The sequence below is a fragment of the Monodon monoceros genome, unplaced genomic scaffold, assembly GCF_005190385.1.
Source record: "Monodon monoceros isolate NGI ecotype Baffin Bay Population unplaced genomic scaffold, NGI_Narwhal_1 Super_Scaffold_13, whole genome shotgun sequence".
Lineage (NCBI taxonomy): Eukaryota > Metazoa > Chordata > Mammalia > Artiodactyla > Monodontidae > Monodon > Monodon monoceros.
Window position 1 is genome coordinate 72,267,387 of NW_021703769.1, and position 19,592 is coordinate 72,286,978.

The following is a 19,592-nucleotide window of genomic DNA, read 5'->3' on the forward strand; positions in this document are numbered from 1 at the left end:
TTGCCATTATGGGGAACTTATGATCTCCCCAGACTTGCTTCTCTTAGAACCAAATTAGAAGACCGAGGCTCTAAAATACAACAAACTGAACGGGACGCCTGTTTCAAACGCCTGTTTCAACTGGTACCTTGAGGCTTCTAAGCATATTCGGGATACTAAAATTGCCTCTTTACAAAATACCATTTATAAATTAATCAATGTGAACAAACAATTGAAGACAAAAAAACCTTTGAAGCTTCCTTTTCCCCTTCCCCATCCTCTTTGTCTCCAACCCCACCTCCTTCATACCCTCCTCTTCCTCATTCGAATTCTCTCACTGAACTTTGCTTTTTCTCCAAACCTCTCCCTACTTCTTCCTCGTCTGAACCCATTAGAACCTGTCGCATTAAAATCAGACCCTCTGAAGGTTCTAATGCTAAGCCCCTAATTTTCAATGCCTCCGCCCCTGGACTAAGGCTGAACTACAAGCCACAAAGATTTTCCTAGAGTAGAGCTAAGGATCCCCCATATATTTCCCGAGGAATTTAATGTAGCTGTTCAGACTTACCGACCAGGTTTCTCAGACTTATACCATGGAGCTCACATGCTTGTTGGTGAAAGCCAGGCCCAAGACTGGATGAAAACAGCGCGTTGGGAGAGTCCTGAGAAATCTCTAGCACTGCAAATGAAAGCTCAACCCCCTGCCTTGATATAGGATCAGGCTCGGGCAAACTTAAATGACTTCACCTGGCCTTCCCCAAACCTACTGATTGAAATAAGATTCAGCCTTGCACCCAGACACACAATGAGCCTGTGCATGATTATTATAGCCAGTTCCCAATTATTTTTAAGGAAAATTCTGGCCTTTCTATGGATGTTGATTGCACTTGGGTAGCCTTCAACTCAGTTTATTAATGGGCTGAACCGGGATCTTTCCCTTCTAGTTAAAAGGACCAGGATGGAATGGGAAACCATGTTCCCTCCTAATTCCCAGTGACGGGACTCTGGGCTTTCCCCAATCCTTCCTCTTAACCAGCTTGGAGTGGGATGAATCTCCCTCTGTCCTTATCGATATCAGAGCTACCCTCTCAGTGCTCAATCCCACTATTATTCACATCCCTTGCCTGGGAGTACTAAAACGGTTCAAATAGTGGGGGTCTCTAATAAACTTAACATGTTCCTATCTCTAAGCCTGTTCCCTTTTGTTTAGTTCCTCTAAGAGATACACTTTTCCCCTTTGTTCCTCCACCCCTACCCATTTATTAGGTGGAGATTTCTTAAAGAAATATTGTCTGGAATTTCTTCCTCCCCAAAAGGGGAGCTAATTCTAGAAATTGACAGTAGTGTTACCAAGCAAGGGCTTGCTGCCAGACATGCATAGAAGTCAATTCTATGGCACCGGCTTTTGAAAAACAAAAAGAGCTTTATTGTGAGGTTGACCGGCAAGCAGATAGAAGGCAGGGCTCAAATCTGTCTCCTTGATCCCAGGTTAGGGGGTTAGGGGAATTTCAAACTTGGCAGAAGTTGATTGGATAGCCTCAAATCAGTACATATATGATAACCAAGGTACTTAGGCTGCTGGAAGCCAGATTTTCCTTATTTTAGGACCTCTCCCTTCTTAAAGCCCTCTGGTGGCAACAATTCTATTCTTTGAGTTCCACAGACTGAAGATATTTGGTTCTGGGCTCATCCTGAAGACATGGGTTCCCATCTTGCACATGCACAGTGCTGTCTCTATAAAACAACTTCAGGTCTGACTCATCACCAACCTGTTTTAAGAAAGCAAAACCAGTTTAAGCCAGTCAACGTTTTATGTGCTATCTCAGTAGCAACCAAAATAGCCTACAAGGTGAATCCAATGACCCTTTGGATGATATAATTGTTACCTGGATCCTCTAGTTTATTTCAATAGGTAAACAACTTGCTTCTCTGCTTCCTTTCTCAGGCCTCTTTGCAGGACAGCATTTACCTGTTAAAATTTTTAGCCTTTAAGGGACACAAAGTCTCCAAGGGAAAACTGCAGTTTGTTCAAACTCAGATTTCATAGTTGGGGCACCTGATCTCAAAACAAGGGTTACATTTAGATCCAAATAGGTTTCATGGCATCCTGAACGTCCCCAAACTCAAAACTAAGCTTGGGCTAGTTGGCTACTCTTGAAATTGGAAAAGCTTGATAAATCCTCCTGCCCTTGCTTGGCCTGTGAAATCTTTTGCTAACAGCTCTTTCTCGCTGTAATAACCTTAACACTGCCACCCTTCTTCCCTCCTCTATGGACAATATTCCTCATGACTGACTCTGACAGATTACCTCCTGACGCCCGTGATGACTTATAGGAAACTCCTTTTGGATAACACTGACTTTTTGTGGGTTTACCAATGGTTCTTATTTAAAAGGTGAACTTGGTAAGTATTATGCTGGGTATGCTCTTGTAACTCTTTTGAAGCCATCAAGGCAGCACCTTTGGCCTCGGCTACGTCAGCCCAATAGGCTGAACTGTATGCTCTTGCTTGGGCCTGCGTTTTGGCCGAGGGTAAAGCTGTAAATATCTCTACAGACAGTAGATATGCCTTATGTAGGAGTAGCTTATGACTTTGGAATGCTATGGAAAGAGTGAGGCTTCCTCACTTCCAGTGGGGACCAAATTTAAAATGGCCCTTATGTTCAGGAATTATTAGATGCCATACTCTTGCCAGGGAATGTAAATTGGTGCAGCCACTATGGAGAACAGCTGGGGCACGTCCCTCACAGCCCCCCACGTTAATGACCATCATGAGGGCAGATGTTTCCCTTTAATAAATGAGCAGGTGGAGCCGTTGTGGCCTAAGGATTAGCAATCACTAGCTGGGGCTGGGAGCAAGTAGGGTGTAGAGGAAGCAGGGGCTGGTCAAGCAGGGGATGTACAAAGAGCAAGAGGACAGCCTGACCAAACACATGGCAGACGTTTAGTTGTTGGTTCCTTTGATAGTAGCGTTCTTTTCAGAAATATCAGGGAGGTGGTTTCCTTCAGCCTCCAAGGGAATCAAGCTTGGAATGCCCAGGGACCTTGATAACTGGCCAAAGTGGCTGGCATAATCTTGCTGGTAAAATGAGTGGCTCTTTTGCTCTTTTAACATCAACACTATTAAACCACTTCACAAAAGAGCTGAAGTTAAAAATTTTTATCTTCACAAATGAGGGTGAATGAACTGGTTGGTTAGCCCATGTCTGCTACTTCACTTACTGAATGAGTGTCCTAAAAATAAAATATTAATATCCTGACATTTATACTAAATTCTGGACCCTGAAATGGAATCCTGCCCCCAGACCCTTACTTAACTTCACATTCTCCATCTGTAAAGGATGTATAAAAACAGGAGAACTTTGTAGACAGTCAGGGAAATGAAATGATATCTGAAAAACACTCAAGACACACAATTACTATTTGCTTTGTACTAATGGAAAGTACTGAATTGCCAACACATGCAGGGAAAATTTAGCTGTATTTGTTATTTTGTTTGGGCACAACTTGGTAAAGAAATTGCTCAGAATAGTTTCTCTGAAGAGCTTTGGGTACACTTACTATCATTTGCAAACCTTGGAAAAGGACTTAATTTTTATTGAAGGGAGCTGGAATCAGAAAATGGAACTTCTGCAATGAATTTGTAAAATAATAAAGAAGTCAGAGAGAAGTCTGTCATTTGATATTATTTGGTCCTTTAAAAAGGGAAATATTTCCTATAAAGACATTTAATGCCAAGGCGGAGGGGGTGGGAGAAGGGTGGATTGGGAGTTTGGGATTAGCAGATGCAAACTTGTATATACAGAATGGATAAACAACAATGTCCTACTGGAATTCCCTGGCGATCCAGTGCTTAGGACTCCACACTCTCACTGCTGAGGGCCCAGGTTCAATCCCTGGTTGGGGAACTAAGATACCACAAGCTGCACGGCATGGCCAAGAAAAAAAAAAAGTCCTGCTATATAGCACAGGGAATTATCTATATTCAATATCCTGTGATAAACCATAATGGAAAAGAATATGAAAAAGAATGTATCTATAACTGAATCACTTTGCTGTACAGCAGTAATTAACACAACATTGTAAATCAACTATACGTCAATAAAAAATTTTTAAAAAAAAGAATGTAAGAGACCCATGAGCTCTTTGGGGGTGTTATGGTATGAAGTAAAGAGAAATGGCAAATTACCTGTCACCCCTGCCTGCCTCTCTGCCTCACACCATGGCTTTTGAGAGAGGTGCAGGAGGTAAACATGGGGTGTTAGATGTCATGAGGCAGACAGTTGGGTTATAGGTGAGTAGCTGCATACTCTGCATTTCACAGATTTTACAAGTGTGTATTGGAAATCACGATCAATTTATGAGGAGGAGGAAAGTGGACTCTATTGAGATGCAGCAAATGAAAACAGGCTAAGGAAATAAAGGCTCAGAATAAAGTGAATTAATTCTCTTTAAAAAAAATCTGTGTTTTGCACTACACTTTGTTTCTGCACCATTTGCTGGCTATTCCTGAAGGAGAAGGACTAATTTTAAAAACTGAAATGTGTTCTGAAATGTTAAATATCTCCCTGCTCAGAAATCTAATTTAACACAGTAACTTACCTCAAAGAGGCTTCCCTTTTTCGAATGCTCCTACACTGTTGGTGGGAATGTAAGTTGGTGCAGACACTATGGAAAACAGTTTGGAGGTTCCTCAGAAAACTAAAAACAGAATTACCATATGATCCAGCAATCCCACGCCTGGGCATATATATCCAGACAAAACTTTAATTCAAAAAGACACATGCACCCCTGTGTTCATAGCAGCACTATTCACAATAGCCAAAACATGGAAACAACCTAAATGTCCATCGACAGATGAATGGATAAAGAAGATGTGGTACATATACACAATGGAATACTACTCAGCCATAAAAAATGAAATAATGCCATTTGCAGCAACATGGATGGACCTAGAGATGATTGTACTAAGTGAAGTAAGTCAGAAAGAGAAAGAAAATACCACATGATATCACTTATATGTGGAATCTAAAATATGACACAAATGAACCTATATATGAAACAGAACAGACTCACAGACATAGAGAACAGACTTGTGGTTGCCAAGGGGAGGTGGGGTGGGGAGGGATGGGCTGGGAGTTTGGGGTTAGTAGATGCAAACTATTATATATAGAATGGATAAACAACAAGTTCCTACTGTATAACACAGGGAACTATATTCAATGTCCTGAGATAAACCATAATGGAAAAGGATATAAAAAAGAATTTATATATATGTATAATTGAGTCACTTTGCTGTACAGCAAGAACTAACACAACATTGTAAATCAACTATACTTCAATTAAAAAAAAAGATACTTCCCTTCTTCTAATTGCCTGGTAATAATTTTTGGCCAAAAGTAACATAGTGTGACCATGCAGAAACAGAATGATACAGGGCCTCTGTTTTAAAAAGGAAAATTATGAGATCAGAAATACGGGTCTCCCTTTAAGACGTGAATCATCTTTAAAATAAAAGGAAACTCTGAATAAGATCACTTTGACCCAAAAGTGCTTGTTAATTCAGATGCTGTGCTGTAAAATGGCTTAGTTTTCTGTTGATAAGAAAATAAAATTTACAAGCTCCACAGGACACACCTCAAAGCTCTTCAAGTCTTTCTAGCTTTTATCCTCTAGTTAGCATCACTTATGTGGATAGGGTCCTGTGTGGATGTCTAGGCTTCTGGGCATTTCTCTGTAGAATAGAGAGTTCTTGTCACCTATTGCTCTCAAGAGCAATTTTGGAGACATTGAGTCAGATTTTGACATCCTGTTAGGTAATGATGTCACTTAAACCTCACCCTGTGAGATAGACTGGGTATTTTCTCCATTTTAAAGGTGAAGATATTTAATTTTTTATTGAAGTATAGTTGATTTACAATGTTGTGTTAATTTCTAGTGTAGAGCAAAGTGATTCAGATATATATATATATATATATATATATATATATATATATATATATACACTTTTTTTTTTTTTTTGGCCGAGTCACACAGCTTGTGGGATCTTAGTTCCCTGACCAGGGATTGAACCCGGGCAGTGAAAGTGCAGACCTCCAGGGAATTCCCTACATACATATATTCTTTTCCATTATGGTTTGTTACAGGATATTGACTATACTTCCCTGTGCTATACAGTAGGACCTTGTTTAGCTATTTCTTATACAGCAGTATCTTCTAATGCTAAATTCCTAATATATCCCCCCACTTCCCTTTTGGTAACCATAAGTTTGTTTTCTTTCTTTTTTAAAAATATATTTATTTAGGCTGCGCCAGGTCTTAGTTGTGGCACATGGGATCTTAGTTGTGGCACATGGGATCTTTGTTGTGGCATGGGGGATCTTTTAGTTGCGGCATGTGAACTCTTAGTTGCAGCATGCATGTGGGATCTAGTTCCCCGGCCAGGGATCAAATCCAGGCCCCCTGCCTTGGGAGTGCAGGGTCTTACCCACTGGACCACCAGGGACGTCCCCTAAGTTTGTTTTCTATATCTGTTTCTGTTTTATAAATATGTTCATTTGTATAATTTGTTTAGATTCCACATACGATATTTGTCTTTCTCTGACTTACTTCACTTAGTATGATCATCTCTAGGTCCATCCATATTGCTGCAAATGGCATTATTTCATTCTTTTTTATGGCTGAGTAATATTCCGTTGTAGATATGTACCACATAATTTTTACCCATTCATCTGTTGATGGACATTTAGGTTGCTTCATGTCTTGGCTATTGTATATAGTGATGCTATGAACACTGGGGTGCATGTATCTTTTCCAATTATAGTCTTCTCCAGATATAAGCAGGATCATATAGTAGCTCTATTTTTAGCTTTTTAAGGAACCTCCATACTGTTCTCCATAGTGGCTGCACCAATTTACATTCCCACAAATGTAGGAGGGTTCCCTTTTCAAGGTGAGAATATTTTAAAGGTGAGGGTATTTTCTCCATTTTAAAGGTCAGAAAGCCCGTGTTAGACCCTGGGCCCTGGTGCTATGTCCTGACCCTGAGGAAAGCAATGTCTTCTTCTTCTTTTTTTTTTTTTTGCAGTATGCGGGCCTCTCACTGTTGTGGCCTCTCCTGTTGAGGAGCACAGGCTCAGTGGCCATGGCTCACGGGCCCAGCCCCTCCACGGCATGTGGGATCTTCCCGGACCGGGGCACGAACCCGTGTCCCCTGCATCAGCAGGTGGACTCTCAACCACTGCGCCACCAGGGAAGCCCCAGCAATGTCTTCTTGCTCAGCCAACAGCTTGTTCTGCGGCCATGAAGGTATATCAGCAAACTTCTCTGAAATAATGTTAAAAACAATTTATTGTGCATGTGCTCCGGGATGGGTTTAGGCTTTGCATCCATTATCAGCTCCATTTTACTGATGAGGAAATAAAGGCTCAGAGAGGTGAAGTGATTTGTCAGAGGTCACACAGCTGTTAACTGGAAGAGCTGGGATTAAAGTCAGGGTTTTCTGACTCTATACTCCACATCCTTCCTTCAATTGTTTATAAATTTATAAAGCTCCCCAAAAAATGTACAGAGGGAAAGAAAGAAGAATGAATATAGGCAAAGTTCCACTGTTTTCAGAACTAGAACTCTCTTTTTTTTTTGCTGTCGTTCTTTATCTTTTTCAGTCCTTGTACAAAAACTCAACAGGTTTCAACTCCAAATGATCGTGAAGGCTTTTCATTTGAAAAGGGATCTATGAAGGTGGATTTGAGAAATACAGACCCGAAGAGCCTCTCTTTGGAGACTGAAAGACAAGAGGTAGAGCTTTGCAAAAGTCGTTGGTCATCAGTGGACCTGTTAGGAGTTGTCCTCTGATGTCTTGGGACTCAAGGCAGGAAGGGTCATGAACACTAACCACGTGGTTTGATTGTTGAGTAGGTCTGGTGTAAAAGGGCCTGGATTTGAGTCCTGGAGCACAGCTGGAGCACAGCTGGAGTGAGGGTCCAGGTGTGTAACCGAGGACTCCAGGTCTCCCGCTGTCAATTAGATGGCGGGAGGGAAGGATCCTTAGCTTCTGAAGCAAAAGAACAATGGAAGAACCATAATCCTTCCCAAACGACTTTGTGATCTGGGATGATGACACATAGAACAATATTTTTCATACTGCAGGTCATGGCGGGCATGAAGAATGATAAAAAAAAAGAAAAAAGAAAAGTAGTAAAATAGAAAATAATGGAGCATATTAGACACTGCATGTAGTAAGGGTACTTTTTCTTGGAAAAACTTGTATCTCAATGATATACATACACCTAAGCTGAGCCATGATGGAAAATGGAAAATGATATAAAATGGGTTGCTCCAAAAACGAGTAGGCTGCCCTGCTCGTTTGCCCTTCTGTGGTTTACAGTAGGCTAGACTATTTGGAGAAAAGCAAAACGTTCAAAGACTGATTAAAAGAGTTTAAATCTGAGATCCATGCCATGAGACTGAAGGACAAAAAAAATGGGGAAGTTGTTTCATTGGCACTGAATCCCTGGGCTGGACTCAGCCTTGGAGGAGAAGTACATGAAGAAATGTCAGGGCCAACACACATTGTTTGCCCTGGGGGGAGGTGAACTGCGGTGACAAGTAGCTGCTCTGCTCCAGTCTCCTATCTTCTGTCTTCACTGGGAGCCTTCCACCATTCCCTGGCTCTGCTTGATTTTTGTTTGAAATTCTCTCCTGGCTTCCCTGCCAGCTGACCTAAGTAACGTTACATCATCCAGGCCTCCTAGCACCTGAAGTAGGTGCAGGACCTTATCGTGGAGCAACCCACCTGCACTCTTTCCTGGGCTTTTTGCTCTTGCAACTTGCTTTGTAGGGCCAGGGTCACCTGCTAAGGTCCTGGTCACACAAGGGACAGAGTTTAAGACCTCAGGTTCCCAGAACCATGGAAGTCTCCCACCGTGTCCAAAGGTCGGGGCAGAAGAGATCCTTGAAAATGAACATTGATGACACTAAAGATTTAATGTCACTTTAAATGTAACTGAAAAGCTTATTTAAAAAAAAAATTCTTCCGTGGCGAATCATTTTATTCCATGAAGCGCTATCCCTTGCCAATTTATTTCTATTTTAAATTGAATGTTTTGATTATTTAATTTCCTTAAAATTTGGGTCCACTAGTATTCAATACACAACAGCTTAAAATTAGTATTTTCTTATTCTTTGAAAACTTGCACCCCAAAATATGCCACTTGGGCATATTGATTATTCTGGATTATAGTTAAGAAACGGTCAGTGCAAGGACACTCTGACTTCTTTTGTTCCCCTGAAAGTAGGAAATAAATCTCTCATGTGAAAGGTGTCCTTTCTGTACCAGGAGGGTGGAAGGCCTCCTTATCACCAGAGACAGGGAATTCAGGGCCCCGAAGGCTGTATAAACAAACCTTGTTACTTCACTAATTTGCTACCCCAAGCCCAAACACCTTTGTCTTGTCAATTCTTCACAAATTTATTGTTTCCTTGTCTAAAAGGTATAAAGCTGCGTGCTTTGGTCACTTACTTTGAGTCTCATATTTTTGTATGAGTTCCCACGTATATGAAATGAAATCTGTTTTCCTCCTGTTAATCTGCCTTGTGTCAGTTTAATGATCCAATCAGCTAAAGAACCCAAAAGAAAAAGTCTTCCTCCCCTACACCTCCAAAAGAGGTAAAAGAATGGGATTAAACTGTAATACATTGTTCTATAATGTGTTTCCCTTCCTCCAACCCTTCCCTCCGCCTCCACTTTTATTATCTTGGACATTATATGTAATATTATAGGTCTCTATAGGACACACAGGTAGGTACGTCTCATTTGTAAAAACTACCTAATTCTTCACAATAAGGAAGTATTGCAATTTATTAATACTTACGTGTTACGGATGGTTATTTTCAGGTCTTCCAAAGCAGAAAACATCCCTGTATGTATATCCTTAGAATTTAGATACATTTATTTCTGGAGGATAGATACCTAAATGTAAGGTATACATATTTAAAATTTTAAAGATACCACCAGGTTATTTTCCTAAATGTCTGTAGCAATTTATACTTCCATCAGTAAATGTGTGAAAGTGGTGGTCCCTCCGCCCCCATCCTTGCCAGTATCAGAATTTTTTAACTTTTCCTCAATATGATGGATAGAAAATTATTTTTCATTATTTTGCATTTCTCTGAGAGAAGGTGACCATCTTATTTTGCATTTACTTCTAGTGCTTGGGGCTGAGCATAAGACTATTTTATTGGTTTGTCCTGACTTGCTGGCATTCCACCTGACTTAAATGTTCCATGTATTTTCTTTCAATCATTATTTTCTCTGAACTTTCTTGAAGTATCTTTTGTCATTCGGAAATTTCACTTTTTTGGGTTGTTAAATCCTTTAGTATTTTCCTTTATAATTTCCAGGTTTCTATTTTCCTTAAGAAAGCCTCTTTTACTCTTAGGGTAAAATATTTTCCTATATTTTTGAACACTTTATTGTCTATATTTTCTCATGCCTTTATTTCTACACTTAGCTCTATAATTCATGTAAAATTAATTTTCTTTATGTTATGATGTAGGAGTTTGGCTCTATTAGACAGATAGCCAATTATGCAGATGTCTTTGAGCAAATCACCCATTTTTTGCTCATCATATTGAAACATCCATAATCTACAGTTTCTACTTCTTTTGTAACACATTAGCACAAACTTAGCAGTTTAAAATACACAAACTTGTTACCTTACGGTTCTGTATGTCGGAAGCCAGGTTCAGATCTAACTGGACTAAAATCACGGGGTCGGCTGTGTCCGTCCTGGGAGCTCTTAGGCGAGAATCCATTTCCTCACTATCTCAGGCTGTTGGTAGAATTTAGTTCCTTTCAGGTCCCCATTTCCTTGATGGCTGTCAGCTGAGGGTCCTTCCCAGCTTCTGGAAGCTGCCTGCATTGTTTGGGTCGTGGTTCCGTTCCTCCATCTTCGACGCCAGCAATAGTGGGGGGAGTATCCCGCTTCAAATCTCTCCTGCCCCTTCTCCCATCCTTACTTCTCTCTGAGCCACTCGTTCTGCTTTCCTTGTCCATTTTTATTTTATTATTATTTTAAAATCTAAGTTTCCTTTATTTTATTTATTTATATTATTTTTGGCTGTGTTGGGTCTTTGTTGCTGCGCGTGGGCTTTCTCTAGTTGCGGCCAGCAGGGGCTACTCTTTGTTGCGGTGCACAGGCTTCTCATTGCAGTGGCTTCTCTTGTTGCAGAGCACGGGCCCTAGGCATGGGGGCTTCAGTAGCTGTGGCTCGCGGGCTCTAGAGTGCAGGGTCAGTAGTTGTGGCACACGGGCTCAGTAGCTGTGGCTCGCGGCTCCAGAGCGCAGGCTCAGTTGCTCTGCAGCATGTGGGATCTTCCCGGACTAGGGCTCGAACCCGTGTTCCCTGCATTGGCAGGCAGATTCTTAACCACTGCATCACCAGGGAAGCCCCTTTTAACTGTTTTTTACTCAAAAGAAAAATCCCAAATGCAGTGATGACGAGCCCTTTAAAAAATAATATTCTATACTATTATGAAATCTTAATTATGGCAGCATGTTCAACACAATTATTGAACACCTGAACTATCACCATCTCTCTGAGAAAATCAGGCGGTTATCATTCAAGTTTTACACAATTATCTCTTTATACAAATTTCACTAAGAAATGCTTTATTATTCCCTTTTGTCATGCCAATGCATGTCCAAAATCTTTCTATAATCTGCAAAGTTTTAACTGTAAAACCACAAACTATTTTACCTTGATTACATGCAAGATTCCTAGTCTTGATCCTACCTCTGCACGACAGTAATAAATAAGCTTGTGGCCCTTTATCCTTGAAAAGTATGCCAACTATGCTCGTCTGCCACAGGAAGAGTGCCACTCAAGAAACTTTTGGCATTCAAGTGTATCACCAGATGGAAGAATCTCCTAAGATATGAATAGCACTGAGTGTAGAAGACAGCTCTGTTCCTCTCTGCAGTAAAAATGACACTGTTCTTTTCAATTCCACAACCCATTTATCTCCATTCTCTACCAACCAAAAATATGTAGGAATTTGGTGAAACTGGTGACTCTTCCTCTGGGGTGTTTGGAAGGGGGCCCTGGGCCATTCAAGTACACGTGCTCAGAGTGTTGTAAAACTGTTAGGTCAGGATTATACTTTTAGCTCAGAAGAACTGTTGCTGCTATAAAATTACATTTAGACTCGTTAATTTTGTAGGTACCATTAATATACATGTGGAGATGAAAATCAATGGCCTACATCATCCCAGACATTAAATGCTGTTAGTGGCAAACTATTTATCCACGATCACCTCTAATATGCTGCAGCAGAAATGTATTTTCAAATAATCAATACCTTGAAATTTCAGTAATTTAAGAGCAAGTACACAAAAAATTCTAAATAAGGAAATGCACTACTACCAAAATCATAGGGACCTCATGATGTGGGCTTAAGGGTAGCATGCAGGTTAAAATCATGTGTGGCTACTGTTTACAATAATGAGTGCTGCTACCCTATTTCCCCTATCACAGCCCCACAGAATATGTGCGTATGACACCCTGGGGTAAATGTGAGCGGCTGCTTGCAGGCAGAGATAAAAGCCCTGAGGACTGAGGGGATCTGTGCAGACACAAACCACCAGCGGCACAGCAGCATGCATGGGTATGAACGGTGGGAGGCTCTGGCTTAGCTGACAAAAACTCAGTCAAGCTTTAAAGATGGATTTGAAAAAGTCATTACCTGTCCTCACTTCTGATGGCATGGACCCCCACCGAGAGAGGATGCTTATAACTCCACAGACACTTATTCCACAACTGCCAGGTCCAAACCATGGAGGGATACACACAGCTGGCTAACCTCCTGCCCTTGAGCTGCTCACAATCTAGCGTGCCAGGAAGGTGTTTAAGCAGCTCTCTATAACACAAGGTAGGGCAAAAATCAAGGTCAACGAGGGAATTTCAAAGTGGTATGAGGTTACATAAGCTGGAACAAATAGTTGTGTATGGGTACAAGGGAAACTTCAAAGAAAAGAGCTCTGCTAATAGAGAGGTTTAATTCTGAAACGTCATTCTGACCAACTGTACACAATAAAGCTCGCGTTGAAAAAGCAAAATAAACCGATAATCCTTAAGGTAATCCATTATAGCAGTGCTACTGGGAAGATAATTATGAACCAAACTTTTTAACTACTTCTGAATAACGAGATTAATACAAGGTAGAAAATTTTTTATTTTTTATAGGTTCAGAAACATGACTCTGATTTACATTTGACAATTCTCGAAGTTCCAGCTTTTTAGAAGAAATGAGTATGAGAATGGGAAAAACTTAAGGCAATGTTATGGTAACATTTATCTTTTTTCTGTTCAAGATGCAGCTCTTGAACATTTTTAGTAATTATGACTTTCGACCTGAAACGTTGCTTTAACTGTTTAAGCTAGAAATAAAGTGTAAACTTCATTGGTTAAAATAATTTCCTGGGACTTCAAGTTTAGATCATTTTTGTAAAACAACAAACTATGTAAGTAAAATGGAATCAGTGAGGGGGTCATCTTGAAGACTGTATCTGAACAGTAGTTTAATTTCACCATTAAAGAAAGTGTGTCTTAAGAATATTTCTTCCAACACTATGAGAAAAATGTTTGACTTCAATCAACCAATCAGGATCTGTTCAAGTCAAGAACTCTTTTTCACTTAAAAACTTCTGTGCATAAAATACATCTGTATGGGGCCTTCCCTGGTGGCGCGGTGGTTGAGAGTCCGCCTGCCAATGCAGGGGACATGGGTTCGTGCCCCGGTCTGGGAGAATCCCATGTGCCGTGGAGCGGCTGGGCCCGTGAGCCATGGCCGCTGAGCCTGCGCGTCCGGAGCCTGTGCTCTGCAATGGGAGAGGCCGCAGCAGTGGGAGGCCCGCGTATCACAAAAAAAAAAAACCAAAAAACATCTGTATGTTTATTTTGAGTGAAACCCTACTTTGTATTCTAGACTATCTCTTTGGAGGATAAGTAGATTTAAAAAAACTTGCACATTGTCTGTTTAAGTGTTCAAATACTAAAACACTCAAGTTCAATTACATCCCAAATAATATCTCTAAGGTTTATCAGGTATTTAACAGAACAGGCCCTGTTCTGAGCACTCCTCCTCCTGACTTGTTTAATCCTGCTAAGAACTCTCCCATCCTACCAGACAAGAGGCAGAGAAAAGAAAAAGGTAGGAAGCTGTCTAGAAATACAAGCCATAGTTTAACAAAGATAAACAGTGGTTTTATTGATTACGTATATTTTCAACTCTAGTAATATATATTATAAACTTTAAGAATTAGCAATAAATGGCTGTATTTTTTACCAAGAATAATCTAGGCTATGGCAGCATGTTTGATGAATATTATTGAAGTCCTGCACAGTCATCATCTATCTATTTTTCAGAAAATCAAGAAGTCATCATCCAAGCTTTGTATTAGGTCACGAGACAGTTACCCCTATACACACATTTCATTAAGTAGAAATAAGACATTACACATTTTCTTTTTTGGCAAATCCTCCCTTTCTGTCATACAGATATATCCTCCCAAAGCTATTTTCTTATAATGTACAAAACTTATTTTTTATCCACAAGAGTTGTGTCAAATAACTCACACCCTGGAAAGCTCAAAGGCGTGAGGCAGTAACAAAATGCTACTCTGGACTCTGTATCTCACTTTTGCCTAAAACCCTATTTGATAATTAAAACTAAATGAATCCCACATTATAATACTTACGTAGGAAAGTCTTTTTGTGTACATGTTTGCCACAAAGATGGAAAGTGTCAACTCATCTGAGCAAGTATTTGGCAGATCACAGAAAGAAAACAGGGCTGTGGGAAGCGAAAACACTTTAGTGTTTGACAGCTGAAGAGACTGATGACTGTCACTCCAATTTCTCATCTCCTTCTTCCACGTCTTTCAAACTGAGTACTTCCAAAGAGCCTTTGCCTTTTGTCTCCTTTTTTACGAGCTCATCGATTTCTCGGAAGCAGCCGGGGTCGATGAGACACACCTGAAACATTGAACACAGCTGTTGACCACATGAGGAAGAGCAGTACCATAGAATGGACACAGCTTTCACTTCGTATGAGACAAACACACCATACTTTCCAGGTCTCTCTACAACCACAGATAAGACAACGCACAGGACGGTGGGCTGGGTTCTGGTCCAGCCTCTGCCCTTAAGTATGCACGCAGGCCCCTGTGACAAGGCATTATTCTCCCTACTGAGGACTTTTCCAGATTCCTCAGCCGTAAAACGAAGTGGTTGGATTAGAAGGCTATGGTCCTTTTCATACTAAAACTTAGCATTAAAATTTACAGTTCAATAAAATCATCTCTTTGTATCCACATTTGAAGAAAAAAAAAAAGAGGTGGAAGGCCTATTTAGAAACCATGTGCAAAGTTTTGCAAAGATTTTAGAACTTCAGAGAGTGTCAGATGTGTTGTTTTACATCTACAGTGGAAAGGGCAACAGTCCTCTAGAGCTCATTTATTTGTCAAGAAGCTATAAAGCTCTAAGACGTGGGTTTGCAGACAGCTGAATTTACACGATGTCTGAAGCTGCAGGGTGAGGACCCAAAGACATGATGTTTTTGCTGCTTCTTTAAAATGTTCTGCGGTAAATGAGACTGACAAACTTTTAGTCCTATTTCCAATTTCCTCATTAATAGAAGACTCACTGTAAAATATATTCTCATCGAAAATGAGCATTGACCAAAATCATTTTATCATGAATAATTTAACTAAAAAAGCAAACAAAAATTGTAAGTGTTCTTAATGACAATTTAGTTCTACGGAGACCTTGACTGTCTTACCTAATTCTAGTTAAGACATTACTGGAAATGTCTTACTGTTCACACCTTCTAAATGTGACAGATTTATGACTAGAGAAGTATTTTGGTAACGTGGAAGCAAAGAAACAAGAGTATGTTAATCTTACAATATCTAACTGTTGACCATAGTCTTCACTTTCTATAACCTTGATGAGTGGCTTGAGTTTTTCTTTCAGCTTCTTCCCTTCATTCACTGGAAGAATGAACCGAAGTCTCATGTGAGCACGTTCTATCTTCATTTTCTCCTTTAACTGCTTTATCACTTCCAAAGCCTATCAAGACAAAATTAAAAATGTCTCTAATTTCTTTGCTTCTGCTGCTGCATTACTGCAGAAGGTATTCAAAACAAAGCAGTTTCCACCTAGCCGGACTGGGCAATGGTTTCTTAGATGACATGAAGAACATTAGCAACCACAGGAAAAAAATAGATAAATTGGGCTTCAAGATTAAAACCTTTTGTTCTTCAAAAAACTATCAAGAAAGTGAAAAGACAACCCACAGAATATGACAAAATACTGGCAAATCGTGCATTTGATACGGTACTAGTATCCAAGATATATAAAGAACTCTTACAACTCAATAATGAAGAGACAACTAATCAACTAAAAAATGGTCAAAGGATCTGAAGAGTGATTTCTCCAAAGAAGACTGACAAAGGGTCAATATGCCCATGAAAATATGCGCAAATTATCAGTCATTAGGGAAATGCAAATCAAAACCAGAACAATACCCCCAGGATGGCTATAATCAAGAAGTTGGACAATAACAAACATCACTGAGGATGTGGAGAAACTGGAACCCTTGTACACTGATTGTGGAAATGTAAAATGGCTCAGCTGTTTCGGAAACTGGCTGAGCAATTCCTCAAAAGGTTAATACAGTCACCATATGAGCTAGCAATTCTGTCCCTGGGTATAGAGAAATGGAAACATATGTCCACACAAAAATTTGTAATCAATTTCATAGCAGCATTATTCATGATAGCTAAAAAGTGGGAACAACCCAAATGTCCACCAACTGATGAATGAACAAAAGGTGGTATTTCCATACAATGAACTATTATTCAGTCCTAAGAAGGAAAAAAGTACTGATAGATGCTACAACATGGATTAACCTTGAAAGGGCCACATACTGTATGACTCCATTTATATGAAATGTGCAGAATAGACAAGTCAATAAAAACAGAAATAAAATTTGCAGTTGCCTTATTCCCTCCTTACGAGACAGGGGAATGAGAAGTGACTGACAACAGGTACAGGGTTTCATTTTGGGGTGATGAAATGTTCTCAAATTAGGTAGCAGGGAAGGGTGCAAAAACTGTGAGTATACGACTGAACTGTAGGCTTTAAATGGGTGACTTTTATAGTGTATGTATTATACAAACATTAAAGAAAAATCTAACAACTGGGGTTAAAATGATGCTTTAAAAATCCAAGTTTTATCTTTGTAAAAACAATTTTATTTTATATTGGAGTATAATTGATTAACAATGATGTGTTAGTTACAGGTGTACAGCAAAGGGATTCAGTTATACCCATACAAGTATCCATTCTTTTTCAAACTCTTTTCCCATTTAGGTTATTACAGAATATTGAGCCAAGCTCCCTGTGCTATACGGTAGGTCCTTGTTGGAAGAATCCAAGTTTTATCTTTAAAGGTCTGACCTGGATAGGAAGATGAGAGTCCGCGTATATTTGTGTTTAGTTAAAACAAATTCCATCACTCCTCTCTAAAACCTCCATCGTTCCCCTCCCCTGTACCCCAAACCTCCTCCCACTTGCTTCCAAGTAGTGCCATTTTGTTATTACAGACCAACTATTTTAATGTTTTCCTCAGAGCACATTGATTTTCATGGACACTTTTTGGCATTAAAAAACAACTCACCTGCTGTTTTGTACTCTTGTTGGGTTTGACCGAATAGTGGATGTCCTTCATGGCTCTCTCGATAAGGATAACGGTGTACGGTCTCTTTGTTTCAGGGTTCACACATTTGTCGGCCACAAGAGTTGCAATGTCCCTAAACATCTGCTCCAGCTGTGTGTGCCGTTCTTTATCTGACACTTGAACCTCTCCTTTAGTTAAAATCTTAAAAAACCCAACATGTTTAAGAAAAGTAATATCTTTACTCCACACTACTTGTTAACTAACCACAGGAATTAATAACTGGGGAGAAAATTAAATTTCATCCTCTTCAGCTACTGATACTTGGTAATAACTTGAGCTTTGCCTAAAGGGATTATCTTGTTCCAAAATCTTACTTATTTAGATGGGGGATGGGGTAAAGGTAATCTTAGCAGAGGGTGTAAATGATGAAATACTTGAAAAGAAATTCTATTTTCAGGTACATTACACTAAAAATGTATAAACGAACAAAATAATGCAGCTTAGTAGGAAATCTGATTTCTGGAGGCTTTGGCAAAAAACATCCAAGTCCTGAATTATTAAAAGTGATGCTGCACAGATCGAATTATTGCACAGTAACTGATCACTCCAAAAAAATAGTAAAGTTTAACATACCTGTAATCTAATATCTAATACTACTGCATATTAGGGTCAATTATGCTGCAACTGTTAGAACCCACCTGCTTACAGATTTCAGTCTGGTCATCTGTTCCAAACGCACTGATGAGATCTTCCTTCTTTGCAACCTGACCTTTAGAGACATTTACAAACACTGAGTGGGTCTGCAGAACTTCATCAAGGTCTTTTTCCCTTGGGAGGACAGGAGAGAAAGTCCTAAGTGAGTATGCTTGAAACTTCGAAGTTCATTCACATTTAAATACAAGAAGGCGTCGATATGAATAGTAAGAAACAACAAATACTCCTAAATGACCCTCGGTTCCAGGGGACCATTTCGTAACCCAGAACTCCATTTGTATTCGCAGTTACTCAGAGGTGAAAAACGTCGTGGGAGTATGTGTGCCATCACTGAAGGGTGGGGTCCGGCTGCTGCCAAGGAATTCCAGCCCCTAGATGGCAGCAGTGAAGACCGTATACGCACTTCGGTGCAACTACTGGGCTGAGACCTGTGACAAACGCACGAACTATAGAAGCACCCGGAAGACCAGGCCCTTTGCCTTTATCATTATTCTGACGAAAGGACCCCAGTTATGGGGGTTTCTTGGCTGTGGCTTTTATGACACCCGGGAAGCAAAGTAAAACCAAGCCCCAAACCAAACCGACCAAAAAAAAAAAAAGGGAACGTCTGGTTTAGACCCTAAGCCCGGGCAGCAGGAGTAAGTTTCCCATTTCCTTCCCTGGCGAGACACTAGCTGGGCCCATTCGTTAGACGACCAAAGGAGGCCGCCTTCGAGGCTACCAGCTCCGGCCAGGGCCCAGAGGGAGAGTGTCACTCACACGCCGCTCCGCCAGCCCACGACTTTGTTTTTGTAGCAGGCGATTTCGAAGCGCTTCCCGGCTCGCTTCATTCGTACTACGGCCACATTGGTCAGGCGGATCTGGTTGGTGGGGGTGAAGATCGACATCGTGGCCGCTCACAGACCTTGGGTCCGGCGAACCAAGGCAAACCCGCGCTGCCGGCCTGAGAGCCAACTGAGCCTCGATGTAACCACCCGGCGGCGCGCGGCACAGTAACGCCCGCAGACTGCGCAGCGCCGTGACTAACTCGGCCGAAACGATACACCCACGCAACTTACTGCGCAGGCGTCAGGTGTTAAGACAACCGGGCGAGGAGGAGGGAGCTAGAACGCCTGCGCATTGTGGCTTTTACGACACTGCTCCACGCCCGGAAAGAGA

The 19,592-nt window shown here is 40.6% G+C and overlaps 1 protein-coding gene and 1 long non-coding RNA gene across 3 annotated transcripts; both read right to left on the minus strand.

The window, feature by feature from the left end:
• Positions 1-1,125: 1,125 nt before the first annotated feature.
• On the minus strand, positions 1,126-11,190 carry LOC114893632. Its single transcript, XR_003792985.1, has 3 exons — positions 10,695-11,190; positions 9,851-9,948; positions 1,126-1,748 (listed from the first exon to the last, which is right to left on the minus strand). It is a non-coding gene; the product is annotated as an uncharacterized LOC114893632 (long non-coding RNA).
• A 1,531-nt stretch (positions 11,191-12,721) lies between these two features.
• Positions 12,722-19,570, minus strand: SBDS (SBDS ribosome maturation factor). 2 transcript variants are annotated; one of them, XR_003793304.1, is made up of 6 exons: positions 19,194-19,489; positions 18,419-18,548; positions 17,721-17,921; positions 15,944-16,108; positions 14,737-15,013; positions 12,722-12,896 (listed from the first exon to the last, which is right to left on the minus strand). XR_003793304.1 is itself a non-coding variant. In XM_029221780.1 (5 exons), the coding sequence occupies exons 1-5, from the start codon at positions 19,319-19,321 to the stop codon at positions 14,885-14,887; spliced, it is 753 nt and encodes a 250-aa protein (XP_029077613.1). In that variant the 5' UTR covers positions 19,322-19,570; the 3' UTR covers positions 14,221-14,884. The 2 variants fall into 2 exon arrangements, 1 of the variants encoding a protein (XP_029077613.1); XM_029221780.1 differs by lacking the exon at positions 12,722-12,896 and having other exon boundaries at positions 14,221-15,013; positions 19,194-19,570.
• Between the last annotated feature and the right edge of the window lie 22 nt (positions 19,571-19,592).